Source organism: Anabrus simplex, chromosome 8 (assembly GCF_040414725.1).
Source record: "Anabrus simplex isolate iqAnaSimp1 chromosome 8, ASM4041472v1, whole genome shotgun sequence".
NCBI classification, from domain to species: domain Eukaryota; kingdom Metazoa; phylum Arthropoda; class Insecta; order Orthoptera; family Tettigoniidae; genus Anabrus; species Anabrus simplex.
The window spans coordinates 195,570,160-195,591,352 of record NC_090272.1 but is presented as its reverse complement, the minus strand read 5'-3'; the positions used below and the strand labels follow the sequence as shown (position 1 = coordinate 195,591,352).

The window sequence follows — 21,193 nt, the reverse complement described above, 5'->3', positions numbered from 1 at the left end:
CGGTCTTTTTCCCGTTACAAGTCAATCTTCTTCTTCTTCTTCTTCTTCTTCTTCTTCTTCTTCTTCTTCTTCTTACCCTCCAGGGTTGGTTTTTCCCTCGGACTCTGCGAGGGATCCCACCTCTGCCGCCTCAAGGGCAGTGGACACTGCGTGAGACATTGGGTTGGGAGATACAACTGGGGAGGATGATCAGTACCTCGCCCAGGCGGCCTCACCCGCTATGCTGAACAGCAGCCTTGGTGGGGAATGGGAAGATTGGAAGGGATAGACAAGGAAAAGGGAAGGAAGCGGCCGTGGCCTTAAGTTAGGTACCATCCCGGCATTTTCCTGAAGAAGTGGGAAACCACGGAAAACCACTCCGAGGATCGCTCAGGTGGGAATCGAACCCACCTCTACTCAGTTGACCTCCCGAGGCTGAGTGGACCCCGTTCCAGCCCCTGTACCACTTTTCAAATTTCGTGGCAGAGCCGGGAATCGAACTCGAACCTCCGGGGATGGTAGCTAATCACACTAACCACTACACCATAGAGGCGGACTACAAGTCAATGTTGCGTGAAAACAGAAGATCGTTCCTACTTGAAAACTTTAAAATGTATATAATTTTCTATTATAATTATTTCTGATTGCCCATCAAAATGTGGCATTTATTTCATTCTGTGCAGAGTCGAGAGTTACCTCTGGACTGAGTAATTAAATACATTCAAAATATAATAGATAATAACTAATGTATTACTTATTTTGCTCATAGGGTTGGTTGGTGTATGCTTTTCAGTGAACTTGGCAGTCTGATATGTAAATAGCAACTTCTGGCCCGATGAGGAAAGCAACAGGAAACTACCTCACTACTCATTTCCCTAGTATGCCTCTTCAGTGACACTTAGGCTATGACAGCTGTTGGCGGATCTGTGGAGGACCAAACCACCTTCGAGCTGAATACCCAACACATTTATTTATTATTGAATGTGCTAGATTTTAAAAGCATATTTTCAATATAATGTTAATTTAAACAGTGCCAAGATTTTGAAGATTTCGAAAATGTGACCAAAAAATGTAGTGATATTTATTGTCATATTTTCATACTTGTTTAGGTCATAAATCCTTGCATATTTCTAACATTTTTAGGTCTTAAACATCCGAGCCCTACTTATTAGCATTAAGAGTATAATATTCACACGACTATTTACAACGATAAACAACCACTGCACAAAATATGAAAACGAATTACAAAAATATCTGCTGTCCTACATTTTTCTCATGGGGGAGTGCAAGACTATCAGTCCCGCTCAATGGCACCGCGCCAGTTGCTATCATTTACTTTACTGCACTGTGATTGTTCCACGAACTCCCGGGTTAAACTGCAGATTGTGACCCTTGGACAACCATTTCAGGCTGTGACGTCACGTGTCTGAGAACTGAGCTGCTGGGAGCAAAACAATTAGATTAGCACATGTGGAGCAGACAAGAAGACATCCGCCAACCCATGAAGTCTCGTTCCCTCGAAGAAAGTTAATAGAGTTGTCTCATGCTGGGGATAAAAAGGACCCCGTCCGTTATTGCACTGTTGATCAAATGTAATAAATACACATATATGAAAGTGACCGAGGCATGAGTGATGCTAGTAATACAGGTCCTACCAAAAGTTGAAGGACACCTGCGTATTTCATGAATATGATTCCTTTCCTTAAATTTTTAGTCTCAGGAGTACGATTTTTTTTACAGGGAATTAGTACTCGTTTAGAAGAACATTTCCTGAAATTGTCATTGAAATATCGCTCTTTGTTTTGAAGTAACTGAATGTTTGGTTTATGATCATTGGAAAGAAAGTTGTTATATTTTGAATACGGTACTTGAGGAGATCTCAACAGTGGAATATGGGGATTACATTAACAATTGTTGTTATGGAGAAACAAGGATACCTGTAGAATATAGTTGTAATAGAGGAACAGAATATGTTCCCATTTCGAAAAATCCCCCCGTAATAGAATCACAGAAAGAGGTCAAAAACAAACATTCCTTGACCCTAGCTGGACAGGAGACCCCTCAAGCTACCGAGATCGTTTGTGTGTTATGCTGTAGTTTAAATATACCACTATAACGCTACACACAAACGATTTGGGTAGCTTGAGGGATCTCCTGTCCAGCTAGGGTCAAGGAATGTTTCTTTTACGACCTCTTTCTGTGGTTGTATTACGGGGGGATTTTTTTTTTAATGGGAACATATTCTGTTGCTCTATTACAACTATATTCTACAGGTATCCTTGTTTCTCCATAACAAAAATGTTTAATGTAATCCCCATATTGCACTGTCGAGATCTCAAGTTTTCAAAATATAGAAACTTTCTTTCCAATGATCATAAACCAAACATTCAATAACTTCAAAATAAAGAGCAATATTTTAATGACAATTTCAGGAAATGTTCCTCTAAATAAGTACTAATTCCCTGTAAAAAATCGTACTCCTGAGACTAAAAATTGAAGGAGAGGAATCATATTCAGGAAATACGCAGGTGTCGTTAAACTTTTGGTAGGACCTGTACCATTCCTTATGCAGCCAATCCCTGTTATGAATGGTGTGAAAATATCACTCACAGGGTCGGTTGGTACATACATTTCAGTGGGCTTGACAGACTGATATGTAAGAGCAACTTCAGGCTCGGCGAGGAAAGCAACGGGAAACTACCTCCCTCTTCATTTCCCTAGTACGCCTCTACAGTGATGCCTAGGCTCGGCTATCTATGACAGCTGTTGGTGGAACTCTGGAGGATCAAACCAGCCTTCGGGCTGAATACCCAACATACATCTTCATTATAGACTCAGCGTTCAGACTGCAAACCTCTGTGAATTAAATAAGCGCCTCCACAATCCCTTATTTGCAACTAGCCCCACGATCTAAATTAGTTCTACACCTCTAATGTTTAAATCATAAGCTTCCTCAGCGGATAAGTGGTACTGTGTCGACTTCCGGATTCCAAGGTTAAGGGTTCAAACCTGAGAGAGGTAGTCGGAATTTTGAAAGACGGGAAAATTTCATTCGACACTCCATGTCGTGCGATGTTGACTCATAAAAGATTTCTGGCGATGCATTTGGTTTTTACCCCACAAAATTAATGAAAACTCAGCCATAAATCGTCCAGCAGAGATCCGGTTTACTCTGCATTTGGTAGAGTAAAACATAATGTCAAAATTGACACGCAGGCGGCCTACATGGCATCAAATAAAAATCCTGAACACAGTGTTTAAGGTCATACAATTATTATTATTATTATTATTATTATTATTATTATTATTATTATTATTATTATTAGCCGGCCCCGTGGTGTAGGGGTAGCGTGCCTGCCTCTTACCCGGAGGCCCCGGGTTCGATTCCCGGCCAGGTCAGGGATTTTTACCTGAACCTGAGGGCTGGTTCGAGGTCCACTTAGCCTCCATGATTAGAATTGAGGAACTATCTGACGGTAAGATAGCGGCCCCGGTATAGAAAGCCAAGAAAAACAGGTGAGAGATTCGTCGTGCTGACCACACGACACCTCGTAATCTGCAGGCCTTCGAGCTGAGCAGCGGTCACTTGGTAGGCCAAGGCCCTTCAAGGGCTATACTGCCATGGGGTTTGGTTTATTATTATTATTATTATTATTATTATTATTATTATTATTATTATTATTATTATTATTATTATTATTTGCAAGTTGCTTTACGTCGCAGCGACTCAGAAAGGTCTTATGGCGACGATGGAATAGGAAAGGCCTAGGAGTGGGAAGGAAGCGGCCGTGGCCTTAAGGTACAGCCCCAGCATTTGCCTGGTGTGAAAATGGGAAACCACGGAAAACCATCTTCAGAGCTGCCGACAGTGGGGTTCGAACACACTATCTCCCGAATTATTATTATTATTATTATTATTATTATTATTATTATTATTATTATTATTATTATTATTATTATTATTAAAACATCATCATTGAACGCTGCACTACAGTGGGCTGAACGAACCATCATTTCCTTACAGCCCAACAACCCCTAAAATAATAATATTTCTATAATTTTGGAATTTTCGGAAGCCTCCGTGGCTCAGGCGGCAGCGCGTCGGCCTCTCACTGCTGGATACCGTGGTTCAAATCCCGGTCACTCCACATGAGATTTGTGCTGGATAAAGCGGAGGTGGGACAGGTTTTTTTCCGGGTCCTCCGGTTTTCCCTGCCATCTTTCATTCCAGCAACACTCTCCATTAACATTATTTTCATTTCATCTGTCCGTCATTTATCATTGCCCCAGAGGAGTGCGTCAGGTTCCCTCGCCGCTAGATGGGGACTTCATTTATTCCATTCCTGTCCTGGTCGAATGACAGGGAACAGGCTGTGGATTTTCAATTTGGGAATTTTCAAAGCTTAGCACCAAAATGTCACATTTTTAGAATTCCTATGTGCTTGTAGATTTCGTTCCGAGGGTTCAACGATGCTCATTTCGGCATGCGCAACGCAAATGGTATATAGCAAAGTAGAATTAGAATAGTGCGCCTTGCCATCTCTTTGAAGTATTCAATTACGGTATATTCAAGACAGGAGTCAATAACTTCCGTTCACAGTTATTAATGCCTAGGACATGCTCCCAGCAATATTACTTTCCTCTCTGTGTTGGACAGCCCTGTTAGGGATCGGTCGACATCTGGCTGGCAAGTCAAGTCCGCCTGTGACTGTAAGAAGAAACAATCTTTGCGATGATGTAATAAATTGTTATCTGGGAGCGGAATGTGTATACAGTATACGAGATGCAGGGGGGGGGGGGGGGGTGTTCCTTTAATGGAGCCTCTCAGAACATAATCTAATTACAAAAAGAAATACTTTTCTCTGAAGCAATCCTGACTTATTTTGGGGTTAGGCCACGAGTTTTAAGGAATGATGTAGTTCTTGATGTAATTTAATTTCAGGTGAAAATTCCACCGTAGGATCCAATGGGATTAGAATCTCGGTCTTTAGGGCATGAAACCAGCAGATAATCTTCTACGCTAAAACACTCCAAAAATATTGATGGTATGCCCATAGACATAAATTCGGCGCTAAAACACCCCAAAAATATTCACGCATCAACATACATTCTTGTACCTTTAATATAGAAGCAAGAACTCAAATTAAATTATATACCAAACCAAATCACCTAATCGCTTTAATATTAGTTATTCATCTATTCTCTTAATTGGCATCGTAAAAGAATTACAAACGTGTTCAAAGGAGTTCTATGGTCAAACCAGTACGTCTATCTCATTCATAATTTACAATTGCAAACTAAGCTCTTGTTCATTTATGTACTCCTGTAAAATATTTCAGCTTGATGAAATGTTGGATATTACTCGCATTATGTTTAAGAATCTAAATCGTCACAGGATTATCTTTAGCAGTGGACTACACTGCATGTGTAAATCTATAATTCTCGAGAGTAGCCCACATTTGTCGGGATGTAAACTATGGTTCCTGATACATGAAATGTATGTTCCATTATACGGAAGAATCAGTGTCAAACCTCGTGCTGTCCTATGATGTTTTATCCAGTTATTTATGTTTTACACAAGGGTAATTTAGGAACTTATCACGAGTCGAATGTTCAGCTAATTTCCACGAGTGCATGAAGTCTATTCTCGTGTGACAGGATTATCTAATAAATTATAAAAGAGAAGCGAATTCACTGCTATGAGTAATCCCATTGTTTAGGTTGCTTAGAGCAACGAATTACATCTAATAACCATGTGAAGAGAATTGTAACCTTTGTTTTCAATCTCGTTAAAGTGATTACCCCAGTGAAGAACTGTCCTCACATTAACACCTAGGTACTTACAGTGTTCCCCATGAGATACTTTCACCTCATCAACACGGTAATTAAAATTGAGAGGACTTTTCCTCTTGGTGAAATTTACAACCTGACTTTTCATCCCGATTGCCATCATATCATTGTCTGCTGTTCATCTCAACATGGCCGAGGTCTCTTCGCAATCGCTCAAAATCCTATAAATTATTTACTACTCTATACAACAGAAAATCATCTGCAGAAAAAGCCTTATCTGTAATTACAGTTCTTTACTCATATCATAGAAATTTAGCCACCCGTTCAACCAATATTTTGTTCAGTCTATTAGCAATCATTTTCGTTACCAGTCTCCCTTGATCTACCCTATCTAAAGCCTTGGATAGGTCCACAACAGACCAGTTCATTTCACTTCCTGAATCTATCATCTGCTATATCTTGCTAGAACCCTACAAGCTGAGCCTCACTGGATTTTTTTCCCCCGAAATCCGAACTGCCTTCTATCAACCAGTCGGTAATTTTGCAAACGCGTCTAATCGAATAAGGAGGTAGATTACTCATAGACAGGGCAATGTGACATTTAATTCAAACTTGGCGGCGTAATTTGAACAGCAGTGCCTTTTCTTCCGAATAACCGAAGCAAAGGTCTTTGTGAAATGTCACTATTTTTACACAGTCCCACTAGTTTCACACGGTATAACCACAAATATCTAACGTGACCAGCATTTCGGCATGCGTAAGCATAAATCGAAAAATAAATTGTATCCGGCATAAAATTAGTTCCAGGCATTATTCCTCTATTTCCTTAAACTACCGAGCGGTCCGGCTCCGGGTTGTAGGAGGCAACGCGTCCGCCTGTCGCCCGGCGGCCCCGGGTTCGATTCCTGGCTGGGTCAGGGGTTTTTAATTGTAAATTATGAATATTCCTGGTCTGGGGACTGTGTGTTTGTGTCGTCCTTAACGTTCCTTTCCCCACATTCAACACTCTACACTTCCTCCATTCCAATTACACGAAGGTTCATATCACATGGTGCAAGTAGGGGCAAAAGATTGACACCCCGAACAAATAGCATTTAAGGAAAAAACTACCGAGCGAGTTGAATCCGCGGTTGTGTGTCTGAGTTTGTAATAACAAAATAATGTTATTGGTTTTACGTCCCACTAAATACTTTTGACGGTTTTTGGAGACGCCGAGGCGCCATAATGGTGTCCCACAGGAGTTCTTTTACGTACCAGTAAATCTATCGACACGAGGCATAACATAACTGGTGTAAGCTTGTATTCAGGAGATGGTGGATTAAATCCCAAAATTCTGCAGCCCTGGAAAACGTGTTTTATTTGGTTTCCCTTTTTCAAAAATGTCTGGACAGTGCCATAATTGAAGCCACAGACACTACCTTTCTAGTTCCAGCCTAATAGAAACACTTCGTTCCCGAAAATCAGTCCGTGTTGAAGTGCTTCGAAAGATGGGGAGGGGGACTAGCGCGTCGGTCGGCAAACTACAGCAAAACCAGTCTTAAAGGAGACCTCTCACCCGCTGACATCGCTCCTTAGCGGACGATTTTCCAGGTCCATGAGAAAATCATGCTGCGTATAAGCAATTGGGAACATGCATCATTTTCAAAAATATTTTTTTTGAAAAGTACACCAATGAAACAGTACGTAAACGTATTACATTGTGGCATGTTGCCTTGTTTTCTACCATTAAAAAAATATTTAATAGTGCCTTTCCGCAAGGCGAGTGAAACGGCCTCTGACGTAAGCGGCGCGCTGTGACGTCACGATCCAGTACCGCATGGAGCTCTACCAGCCGTTGTGCATCAGCCGTTGCTAAAAGCCGAATGTTTATTATTCATGATCGCGAATAACTTCAAAATGACAGAAGAAAGGTTCAAAACAGCACAATCAGACAATCTATCATGTGTAAATGTCATCAGTCTTGAAAAATAGTGACTTTTGTGGCCGCAGAAATTCGCGGATAACAAGCAAGTTTGTAAGTGGCGTCTTTTAATGTACTGTAACCCATAGTATTAGGATAACAACGAACCTGGATATATATCACATCACTTTCAACATTTCCTTCTAGACTGATTCCCCTATTAAAGAATAGCATTACATTTTCGGGCTTTCAACATTAGTAACGTAAGAAATCGGATTTCAGCACTAACATAAACATATAGGTAGCATTATAGTACTAGTCCGCTTCTGTGGTGTAGTGGTTAATGTGTGCCACTCCCGGAGGCCCGGTTTCGATTCCTGGCTCTGCCATGAAAGTTGAAAACAAATAGTACGAGGGCTGGAACGGGGTCTACTCAGCCTCGGGAGGTCAACTGAGTAGAAGGGTTTCGAATCCCACCTCAGCCATCCTCGAAGTGGTTTTTCGTATTTTCCTACTTCTTCTCCAGGCACCTACGGCCACGGCCGTTTCCTTCCCTCTTCCTTGTCTATCCCTTCCGATCCTCCCATCCTCCAACAAGGCCCCTGTTGAGCATAACAGGTGAGGCCGCCTGGGCGAGGTAATGGCCCTCCTCACCAGTTTCATCACCATACTCAAAGTCTCACGTTCCAGGACACTGCCCTTGAAGTGGTAGAGGTGAAATCCCTCGCTGAGTCGGAGAGAAAACCAACCCTGAAGGATAAACTGATTAAAAAGAAAGAAAGAAGGAAAGAAAGAAAGATCATAGTACTATAGGGCTATAATCTATCATTCCCAAAAAAATATCTATTTATGGTTGGGACAACTGGCCTACCCACTTCCGGGGCCCATGAAAGAGAATTAAATATCTTTGTGGAGGGAAAAAGTTAAACATGATAAAGATAAATATGACTTCATCTAGTTTTCACAAGTCGGGCTGAGTGGTTCAGACTGTTGAGGTGCTGGCCTTCTGACCCCAACTTGGCAGGTTCGATCCTGGTTCAGTCCGGTGGTAGTTGAAGGTGCTCAAATACGTCAGCCTCGTGTCGGTAGATTTACTGGCACGTAAAATAACTCCTGCAGGACTAAATTCCTGCACATCGGCGTCTCCGAAAATCGTAGAAGTAGTTAGCGGGGCGTGAAGCCAGTAACATTAATTACATTTGGCTTTTAACAAGCTGAGCATATCAGGAAAGAAAAGTGTCCTGGTGACATTTTAGTCGCTCAATACAGGAATGACTTTGGGTGCTGTGACTTTTACTTTTTTTTTTGCTGTTTGCTTTACGTCACACCGTCACATATAGGTCTTATGGCAACGATGGGACAGGAAAGGCCTAGGAATGGGAACAAAGCGGCCGTGGCCTTAGGTACAGCCTCAGCATTTGCCTGGTGTGAAAATGGGAAACCACGGAAAACCATCTTCAGGGCTGCCGGCAGTGGGGTTCAAAACCCACTATCTCCCGGATGTGAGCTCACAGCTGCGCGCTCCTAACCGCACGGCCAACTCGCGCGGTATTTTTACCCTTCGGTTTATTGACTTGGCTTGTATAACCTAAAACTTAGGCTAAGTTGGATAATATTTTAATCACCTACATCACTATTTTCACCTGTGTGCAATTATGTTATTTATTTCATTAATATTATGATAATTATTATAATTGAGCATTGTTAACTTATAAGACCCCAACAGACAAGCATTGGTTTTGTGTAGAGTTATACATTTGTTAAATTCACGTTGTTTCCTTTCATGGTGTACACGCCTATTCTTTGTTACATTATAGAGTAGCCTATTTAGATATAGCCTAAATTTCTTAACCAATTAAGCTCTTCAATAAAGACATACATAACTGTCCCACGCCAAGATATATTGGTAGAATTAGAGCTGTCAAAATGGTTCATAACCCCTTTGATTTATTATCTTGACATGGATCACACAAAACATAGGTTAGGTTTGGAGAATACTTTAATAATCAGCATTATTTAATGCACTGTTTATTACTTTTTTTTTTTTTTTTTTGCTACGGGCTTTACGTCGCACCGACACAGATAGGTCTTATGGCGACGATGGTTTAGGAAAGGCCTAGGAGTTGGAAGGAAGCGGCCGTGGCCTTAATTAAGGTACAGCCCCAGCATTTGCCTGGCATGAAAATGGGAAACCACGGAAAACCATCTTCAGGGCTGGTGATAGTGGGATTCGAACCTACTATCTCCCGGATGCAAGCTCACAGCCGTGCGCCTCTACACGCACGGCCAACTCGCCCGGTGTTTATTACTTTCATATTCCAAGATGTAATTGAAGCATTTAAATAAAGCACCATACATTAAAATTTAAAGTTTTACCACTAGAACAGCTGACATGGAAAAGTGATTTGAAAATTCAAACAAATTCATCTTACGTTAAAATCTTCAAAAAAATAAACTGTAGACTTTTCCGATAAATCACCAGCATTTCTCCAGCTCGCCAAAATCCATTTCTCCCTAGTTTTAGCGTCTTTCGAACGTTTATAAACAATTTGTTTGGTATGGTATGCGATGTGCTATTGCACATCGGAACTCTACACCATTTATAAGTTTTCTGTCTCACTGTCTGCGCAGGATTCATTTTAAGTCTAAAATATACCACTCAGATTATTATCCAATGTATAGACCTCGAATTTAACCATACTATACACTAACGTAAAGTAGAAATACGCGAAGTGTATCGTGCTTCTCACAGCACACTATGTGTTATTCCGTCTGCTAATTCAGTCAACCTGTACGATGACGTCAGGCCAATGAGATCGCGTACTTGCGTGACGTGACATTTTCGTAGATTTTTATCATGTTTGGAGTTATTATTTGTACATTCTGATCACATTTTTGAATTCTGCATGCAATTTTGAATCAGATTAGCATATTTTTAATTAAAACCCCGGATCATGCATGTTCCCTATTTATCACTCTTATACGGACACATCCTCTGTTAAGGATATGAACTAGTGACGGGATAATCGAATACAAAATAATGGCTTATTCGATTATATCTCCCATTCGATTATTTTTCGATTATTCATTCGAATGAACGAGGCAATCGAATAGTGAACTTTTCCATTCGATTATTTTTTCGATTATTCATTCGGAACTGCATTCTCGAAATAAGCGAATGAAAAGTGATGTTATTAAGAAAATTCAGTCATTTAGTATCAACATTTGGGGATACGTTTGGAAAAAGGCATATTTCTATTTTTCATAAGAGTTCATCTATTCGCTTATTTCAATCGATTATCCATCCCATATTTATTCGATTATTTAAATGATATTTGAAACTCACTCGATTATTTTATTCGATTATTTAACTAATCGGATGGAGGTTTTTCGATTATTAAAAGTATTCGATTATGCCATCACCAATATGAACACTTCATACCCTCTAGAAACTCCAAAGAAACGTCTCCTAAACATGTTATTTATTCAGTGCCTTTGGCGCTTGTAGTGCCGGGAGCGTCCGAGGACATATTCGGCTCGCCTGGTGCACGTCTTTCTATTTGACGGCCATAGACGACGTGCGCGGCTGGTTGTGAGATGATGATGATAATGAGGTAAGGAGAGGGTGAAACCCGGTGCCGGCACGTAGCCTATTTCTATCGAATAACACCAAGGGGTCTGCTCAAAGCTTTAAGTCTCCATCCGACGGACGAATCACAATCAACAGCGTCATATGCCCTCACTCCATATGAGCAATGCGGAGAGGTCTGGAATGTAATCAAGGCTTTTGGCACGTAATCTAGTGACTAGTGCCGGCCAACATTCTGATGGTGAAATTTGTTTCAACCAACGGAACTCGAACCGGATAACCACGGTATCAGACCATACAGACTTCATGCCCTAACGATCATGGCCACCAGGCGGGATTTCCTAAACGGACAGATGTTTTCAAAATACATTCGTGTTGCACCGATTTTTTATGAACACAGTGTACGCTGCTTTCTTCTCACAGAACCACCCAATTAAATATAAATCAATATAAAATAAAGAATTGCATGCAGGCAAAAAGCAATTTTAATTTTAGCCCGACATTCTCATGAGCTTCATAGCAAGCCGATTTTTTTACGGCTATGATCACCGAAAAAATGTTGTTTCACAAAATTTCTCTCTTCTCTTAATCCGTTTACCCTCCAGGGATGGTTTTTCCCTCGGTATCAACGAGGGGTCTCTACCGCCTCAAGGACAGTGTCCTGGAGCGTGAGACTACGGATGGGGGATACAACTGGCGAGGATGATCAGCACCTCGCCCAGGCGGCCTCATCTACTATGCTGAACAGGGGTCTGGTGGGGCGATAGATAGATAAGGGATAGACAAGAAAGAGGGAAGGAAGCGACCGTGGCCTTAAGTTAGGTATCATCCCGATATTTGCCTGGAGGAAATGTGGGAAACCACGGAAAACCATTTCGAGGATGGTGGAGGTGGGAATCGAACCTTCCTCTACTCAGTTGACCTCCCGAGGCTGAGTGGACCTCGTTCCAGCCCTCGTACCAATTTTCAAATTTCGTGGCAGAGCCGAAAATCGAACCTGGGCCTCCCGGGGTGACACCTAATCACACTAACCACTACACCACAGAGGTCACAAAATTTATAAGAACCATTTTCACAAATATCAGATGAAATTAAAACTTGGTATACAGATCAACATTAAATTCCTTTAGTCGTATTACAGTTTGGTAACGATCAGATCAATACTTTCAAAATTATTAATTTTCTAAATGAGCGCTCCGTTGGAAATTGAAAAAATTACTGGCACATTTTTTGTTCAACCTGCGTTAAAAGTTTAACTGGATGCGACAAAAATCTCTACTCCACATAATTAAACATGCCATGTAATAAAATAAGCTACATTTTGGAGCAGCTTGTTTCTATGTGGGACAAACGACAAACTTTATTAACGTATTAATTCGGGTGCCTACACGTTTTTTCTATGACAGCAGTGTAGTACCTTATTCACACTTTTTGCACATACGGTACTTCCAAGATTTGCAGTTACTGTCACTTGCGGCGTACAAAACACATTGTCTATACTCTTACCCCCAGTTCTGTGATCCGCAGTGCTCGACAATGTTGGAATTCATACTTTCATAGTCAGGTTAGTTTTAAAATGACTCGTAGGCTTTTGATGTATTCAGTTTTACGTTGCTAAGTTAGTGTGTTTCAACAGGGCTCCGAGGAAACTGTAAAAGTTTATTATTATAAAATGAGCTGCCCAAAGTGTTTAAGATAGACAAAGGCAGCAGAAATTGTGGAAAACCAAGAGGAACTAAACAAAAAATGTCATTTAAATGGCAACGAACAGCGGATGAAACGGTTTCATCGCTGTAGCAGAGCTCGTATTGACTAACCAACGCTAGAGTGATTAGGTAAAATAAGAAGTCCGAATGTCCTTATGCCAGGACCAAAGGTATAATCAAAAGCTTTAGAAATCGCGGCAGAATTAGGTATCGTAGATTTCAAACGCTCAGACGGTTGACTAGAGAGATCCAGAAAGCAACTTTCTCATGTGAGTACAGCTCATTGCAGAAATATAATACTTACAGTACCCTGTACAGAAGGCACTACTAATTTTCAACAGTTATTGCGTCCCTACTTATTTTAATGGCATCCTTTTCATTCCCTCTCTCGAGCGGACACCTCTGTATAACGAACATTTTACGGTCCCGATGGTGTCCGTTATAGAGGGTTTTTTTACTGTAGCTGAATATGAAGCAGCGTTTAGTGCTATAGCAACAGCGACCATGCAACTTGGAAGTTGGGAGGGGGGCATACGATTATTCTTCTTTCTGATTAGGCCTGCTAAGGATCACGTGCCAATTTCAATTCTAAACACTTTGCTGTTTTCTCTTTCGTTTCTTCCAATATTCTTTCATCCTTTCACTGTGCTGTTTCTTTCTGTCTTCGCACTACTTCGCACCAGGTTTCTTGTTCAATCTTCCTTGGAATCCTTCCATACTTACTACCCTCTTTCTAAAAATCTCTCTTCCCGTAGTTTCTTCTTCTCTTATATTATTTATTTCTAAATCTTTCTCTACTTCTTGAATCAAGCTAGTTACTGCCTTTTTTTGTCCCAAAGGTACCTGAAAATCCTTTTTGTTAATCTGGAATCATCCATTCTGTAATATGTCCAAAAAATGGCAATCTCCTTTTTCTGATAGTTTCTGTTATGTTTTCTATGTTCCTATATAATTCATCATTAGATCTCAATTTCCATACTTCTTTTGTTTCCACAGGGCCTAAGATTTGTCTCGTGTCTCTCCCTTCTAGTACCTCAAATTTATCTAATCTATAATTTAGTACCAGGCATTCACTTGCATATAGGAATTCCGGTTTCACCATTGTAGTGTAGTGCCTTATTTTAAGATTTTACATAGACAGATGGATAGACAATTATTATTATTATTATTATTATTATTATTATTATTATTATTATTATTATTATTATTTCAGTGCTGATTCAATCGAGAGTGGATGTGTGTATTTATTAAAAAAAAAAAAATTCCAGTTTAACAACTCCTAACAAACTGTTTTACCCATACGAAGTCCTTAGTCTTTTTATGTTTCACCACAGGTTGACAGCTTGAACAAGACTTGGTGGCGACAACGAAGTTTGTACATAGGATGTTGCACCGTGATCATTGGCAGTACCGCAGCTTGAATGGAGTATTTCAAAGTAGGAAAGGTCATAATATGGGGTTTGTTTGGAGTTTAAGAGGACATATTGGGGCATATATGCGTTTAGAGGAAAAGGAATTAGGGAATGGAATAATTTACCGGAGATGTTCGATAAATTTCCAACTTCTTTGATGTGATTTAAGAAAAGGCTACGTCAATAACAGATAGGGAACCTGGGTGACAGCCTTAAATGCAGATCAGATGATGATGATGATGTTTGTTGTTTAAAAGAGCCTAACAGCTAGATCATCGGCCCCTAATGCTGCGAGGTGAACGAAACGAAAATTAAAACTTGATGCAAGTGTAATGGACTAGTATGACTTGGAAACAATTCTCTAAACTCATGGGTAAATAGTGGAAATATCGAGCTCGTTTAGTAGGTGTTATTATTATTATTATTATTATTATTATTATTATTATTATTATTATTATTTACGTAGTAATGCACGGACTTTATTTGGTATAAATCATGGTCGTATCATTTATTATTTGTGTATTGTATGATCTGTCTTGTGTAACAAAACATGTGAGGTTATGTCACGATACTTCTGCTGTTATGTATATTAATAAGACTACTTAATGTAAGAACACGTAATTAATAGTATATAATTTATTATTACCTGTAAATACGATATATAAGTCCAATGTAATGTTGTTCAACACAGGGTAAGAGTCCAGAACAACGCACCTTTGTCACCTGAGTTTTATAGAATGTTCTATCCATTTGTTCACAGGTTATTGGAGACTCGAGAAGATATGAGAAAACATGTTGTGTCATACCTTTCTAGAAGCCTGGCCAGGCAAGGTATATAAAAATACAGCCGTGGATATTAGAGTTGAGTTGTTAGTAAGGAGTTGTTAATAAGTGTGTGAATTCATGTTGTGTTAATAGTTGGTTGACATGCTAATGTGGCAGTCTTCTTCTTCTTCTTCTTCTTCGGTGTATATAATTTGTAAATATAACAATGTACACAATTGATAGCATTTCATGTGTGCGTCTTTGTGAATACGATAAATTTCAAAATGTATCCACTGGCTAGAATCTAAAACGGATGACGATGAAAAAAATCATCGTGAAACCAAAACAATCAGTGGATCCTATTCATAATGCCTTCATTACTGGGATGATATTCATTTAACTTAAGGGGTCCAAAATCACAGGTAACTCACACTCATGGTGTTTCTCGCATGGTGGTACTAATCACAGGTAATGTAGACCCATGGTATGACACACACAATGACACCATTCACAGACCGTAGCGGCGATTGGGAATTAGAAGTGGGGGGGGGGAGGTTCCACAAAAATTTATAGAAAACAAAATAGAAACGGGGGCCTGCGGAATATAGCGAGGTTGGGAGGGAGGTGTATACAACAAAATTGAAACAACAGCTAAAAAAATAAGTTTTTGATGCTCTCGGAGTGAATTCGATAGAAGTATAAACATTGACAGTTTACCAACTTAACTGCAATAATAATATATTCTTTTTGAGATTTTGATGCAATACTATATAATAAACGTTCACCAAAGGAACAATTACACATGTACGCAACTAAGGTTTTGTGCCAACAGATACTAATCGCGCTTCCACACGCTGCTACACGAGTCTCCATCGGTTAGTTGCATCGAATAACATTTTGTGCGTATTTCCACTGAGTATTTTTTAAATATGTAAATAAATTGAAGGAAAGATTTAGGTCATAGACAGCAGACTTTCATAAATTGCTTTTCTTATAATTCCTAAGTTTAGCTGGCTAAAATGGAATAAAGATGTAATTTTTTCTCCACAAAAGTGGTCGCCCCCTTAATCGCCAATACTGCTCACAGGCAACACAAACCTATGATGTTTTGCACATAACGGTACTACTCACAAGCAACGCAGACCCATTGTGTTCCTCCATTAGTGGTACTAATCACGGGCGCCAGCCAAACTGGTCGTGTTTCTCACTTGGCACTAATCACAGGCAACGTAGACCCATGGTGTTTCTCATAAAGTGGTACCACTCATAGATAACGCAGACCCATTCTGAACACAGTGGAACCGACCGGTGGAATACACATGATGACCATTATCACAAACAACGCCCAAACCCGTAGTGTTTTCTTGCATACTGGTACTGCTCCTATGTAACGTAGACCGATGGTTTTCCTCGCAAGCTGGTACTAGTAGCAAATAACGTCGGCCCATGGTGTTCCGCACGTAATGGTACTAATCGCAAGTATTCTCATGGTTCTAATTTCATCATCCCTTGGTCACCCCTTTTAGTCACTTTTTTTACGACAGGCAGGGGATATCGTGGGTGTATTCTTCGTCTGCGTCCCCCACCCACAGGGGGTGATCATCATCATCATCGTCATCATACGGGATAGCAGAGAATATTTGCAAGGCATACGTGAAAACTTTTTTATTTCTCGGGGATAGTGTAGTAGGTATTGTGAAGGTACTTTGTAAAGCAATATTTTTATGTAAGGTACAACAGGTAAAAAGTGGCTTTCTTCTGTATATACGTGTCACTCCAGTTCTAAGGGAAAGAAACCTATTGTGACAAACGCTACAAAGCTGAAAGAGTGAAGCATAACAAGCACACGAACTGATTTTGTAACCCGACGTTTACAAACACTCGCAGTGTGTCATAGTAGCAGTCACCTGTGACGTGGTTGTCTGTCTGATGATCATCCATGTGAACTGAGTACATACAGGGTCTCCCTTCTAAACCCAGACCGCCCGGCGGCGTTTCTACTCTGCGAGACCTGAGCAGCTGTGCGGGAGGCGCGCGCATACTTCTCGACCTTGCAAGAAGCGTGCACGTGTTCGACCTAGCATCAACAGCCAGTCTGAATCCCAGCTGTTAACACGGTGAGACAGTTATAATTACAATACCGTATTTTCGTATGTAAAAGTTATTTTAAGTACGAGTCGGCTCGACGGGGATATGATGCATTTGTTCACCAAATTCCTGGTGAAATGACACCTTCATGAGCACAGATTCACGAAATTGTAAATAAATATGAAACTACTGGCGCAGTGCTCAATAAAAACACGCGCGCCCAAGAAGAGTTCTTTCTGGTTTCTTCTGCACACAGAGCTACAAAGCTGCTACACATCAAACCGTACAGGTTTACATGGACCCATTGTTTAAAACCCGCTGATCCAGCCACAAGAGTGAGTTATTTTGAGTGGTATCTTGCATCACTGAATGATCGTTTATTCGACCCACAGCTTGTGTTCATTTTGGATGAGGCCTGGTTTCATCTTAATGGTCGTGTGAATAACTCTCGCTACTGTTGTGCAGAAAATAGTAATTATGTTTATGAAGCCTCATTATGAAGGGTGACACTTCCAGCATCTTTTAAAAGGTAAGATTTCATAAAAGATTGTATACACGCTTAAAGGAGGGCGGTCACGCGCGACGTAAGTTGGGCTGAGGCAGCTGCCGTAGCCCAGAGAACAAACACCGTACGTTCGGTCTGAGTTTATAAGAGAAACCCTGTACATGTTTACAAACACAGGGACGTAAAGCAAAATGGAAAATTAACTCTTATCCTTATGGACGGTAACAGGAAGCTGACTGCTCTACCATATTGTAGCAAATACATTTTCTAGACATCCCTCGCGTTTCCGGTATAACTTTCTCTGACACCTTGTATGGATTGACATTGCATCCTCTTGTTTATTATCAGGGTAGATCATTTTTATACAATTACTGTTTTTAATTAGGGGCTGCAATGTTCTCCCCAGAAATTTTCGTCAGCCGGGTGGCAGGAACGAGTAGCCGGTCGGAGTAAACTACGTTGTTTGAGTCACCAGTCCATAGACTGGTCTGACGCAGCACTCCATGCCATCCTATCCCGTGCTAACCTTTTCATTTCTACGTAATTGCTGCATCCTACATCTGCTCTAATCTGCTTGTCATATTCATTACCTTAGTCTACCCCTACTGTTCTTACCAACTACACTTCCTTCAAAAACCAACCGAACAAGTTCTGGGTGTCTTAAGATGTGTCCTATCATTCTATCTCTTCTTCTCGTCAAATTTAGTCAAATCGATCTCCTCTCACCAATTCGATTCTGTATATCTTCATTCATGATTCGATCTATCCATCTCTTTTTTTTTCTTTCTTTTTCTTTTTTTGCTAGTTGCCTTACGTCGCACCGACACAGATAGGTCTTATGGCGACGATGGGATAGGGAAGGGCCAGGAGTGGGAAGGAAGCGGCCGTGGCCTTAATTAAGGTACAGCCCCAGCATTTGCCTGGTGTGAAAATGGGAAACCACGGAAAAACATTTTCAGGGCTGCCGACAGTGGGGTTCGAACCTACTATCTCCCGAATACTGGATACTGGCCGCACTTAAACGACTGCAGCTATCGAGCTCGGTCTATCCATCTCACCTTCAGCATTCTTCTGTAACACCACATTTCAAAAGCTTCTATTCTCCTTTCTGAGCTAGGTATCGTCCATGTTTCACTTCCATACAATGTCACGCTCCACACGAAAGTCTTCAAAAACATCTTTCTAATTCCGATATCAATGTTTGAAGTGAGCAAATTTATTTTCTTAAGAAAGCTCTTCCTTGCTTGTGTTAATCTGCATTTTATGTCCTCCTCAATTTTGCCATCATTAGTTATTTTACTACCCAAGTAACAATATTCATCTGCTTCCGTTAAGACTTCATTTCCTAATTTAATATTTCCTGCACCATATGCCTTCGTTCGACTGCACTCCGTTACTTTTGTTTTGGACTTATTTATTTTCATCTTGTACTCCTTACCCAAGACTTCGTCCATACCATTCAGCAGCTTCTCGAAATCTTCTGTAGTCTCAGATAAAATAATAATATCATCGGCAAACCTCAAGGTTTTGATTTCCTCTCCTTGGATTGTGATTCCCTTTCCAAATTCCTCTTTGATTTCCTTTACTGCCTGTTCTATGTAAGCATTGAAAAGGAAGGGGGGGGGGGGGACAAACTGCGGCCTTGCCTCACTCCTTTCTGGATTGCTGCTTTTTTTTCAAATCCCTCGATTCTTATCTCTGCAGACTGATTTTTATGTAAACTACGTAAAAAATAAAATTTCAATTTATTCCCCTCTGGGCATTAACAGTAATATCACGCAGTAAGCATTAACTGTATAATTGAAATATTTTAGTGTTATTATCACGAACAAGACATAACAGAGTATTTTGAACTTCTAGTGTTCTACATCTCGTTCATAATCATGTAACACCGAGGGTTACCACTCGGTTACTATGGGGTTCCCCATACGGGTTTGAAACGTCATGCGGAATAGAGAGATAATTGATGCAATTATGCTGACAAAAATGATTTACCTTTTAAATAAACCGTATTAACATATTTACGTTTTAATTTGGATCACCCAATGACTGAAATATGCATTAATATTATCTAACCAGCAGATATCTAGGTTATGTTAGCCGGGCTGCCTGTAAAAGCGGCTGGACGTTGCGCCCATTAAAAAGGTCCTAGGGAGAACACTGGGCTGCCTGGCCGAGGCGGTAAAGGCGTGCTCGGTTCACCCGGAAGGGCGTGGGTTCGATTCCCCGTCAGGAAGTCGAAAAATTCAAGAAACGAGATTTCCACTTCCGGAGGTGCACATGGCCCTGAGGTTCACTCAGCCTACACCAAACATGTGTACTAGGTTCATTCCTTGGAGGCAAAGGCGGCCGGGCGTAGAGCTAACCACTCTACCCCATCAAGTGCCGAGGTTACGGATAGTGGAAGCCTTTACCTTCCACCTCTCCAAGGGCCTTCATGGCCTGTACGGTGATGATTGCTTTGCTTACTGTTTTTAATTAATACTTTATCGATTATACTGTTTCACTTTGTGAATGACATTCCTTGGCTGTGACCTGTTGGCAGAAGAAGAGATAAATTACACTGACTTACCTGGCCCAAGTCGATGGTGAGGTTGACTTCATTATAGCTCATACCTCTGGACAGAGGAGGGCTTTGCCACCAGGTCTCCATCCCGTCAATGGCGTACTCGGGAGGATGTCTCTTGTCCTCGCTGTTGGGGTCGCACACATCGCACACCTGTAACAAAAAGAAGGCGCCATCAGGCAACAGTACACAAAAGTGAGTACAAACAGTGAGCTAATTGGGGTGGCGCTACCTGGTACAAAAAACTCGGATTGCATAGAAATAAGAACAAATAAAAGGATAAGGCATGAATAAATCGTTTAATGAGTACAAACAAAAGCTTAAACAATATAGTACCGGTACATACTTATGTTAGGTTTGGGATAATATCACCAGGTTTAGAAGAAACGGAAATGTAAAGACCGAGCTAGTTGGCCACGCGGTTTGCGTCACACAGTTGTGAACTTTCATTCGTGTGATGGTGGGTTCAAACCCCACTGTTGGTAGCCCTGAAGATGGTCTTCCGAGGTTTCCCATTTTCACACCAGGCAAAGGCTGGGGCTGTACATTAATAAGGCCACGGTCACTTCCTTTTCAATCCTAGTCCTTGTTAATCGTCGCCATAAGATCTGCCTGTATCAGTGCGACGTAAAACAAGTAGCAAAAAACTTTTAAAAAACTGTCTGGAGTCTTAGATTTTAAAACAGGAGGCTCGTTTCTGAGCACTGGTCGACGTAGCGCAGCGCCGCGTCCATCACTGCCAAACCCGAGGTGTGTGAAATTACAAAATCTCCAGTGGAATCTCCAAACGCATGGTTACTTCTATGACATCGCGAAGCGAGCTTTTAACATCTGCTCTTCAGGTTGCTCCATAGCATTTCTTTGAGTCAAAGGACATAGTGGAATTTTTGGCA

The 21,193-nt window shown here is 40.8% G+C and overlaps 1 protein-coding gene across 1 annotated transcript in view; it reads right to left on the bottom strand.

Annotated features, from left to right (window-relative positions):
- LanA (laminin subunit alpha) overlaps positions 1–21,193 on the bottom strand; it is a 389,558-nt gene that overhangs the window by 328,366 nt on the left and 39,999 nt on the right. The window contains exon 2 of the mRNA XM_067152600.2: positions 20,307–20,453. Coding sequence (XP_067008701.2) covers positions 20,307–20,453 — 147 coding nt within the window. The remainder of the gene's footprint in view (positions 1–20,306; positions 20,454–21,193) is intronic.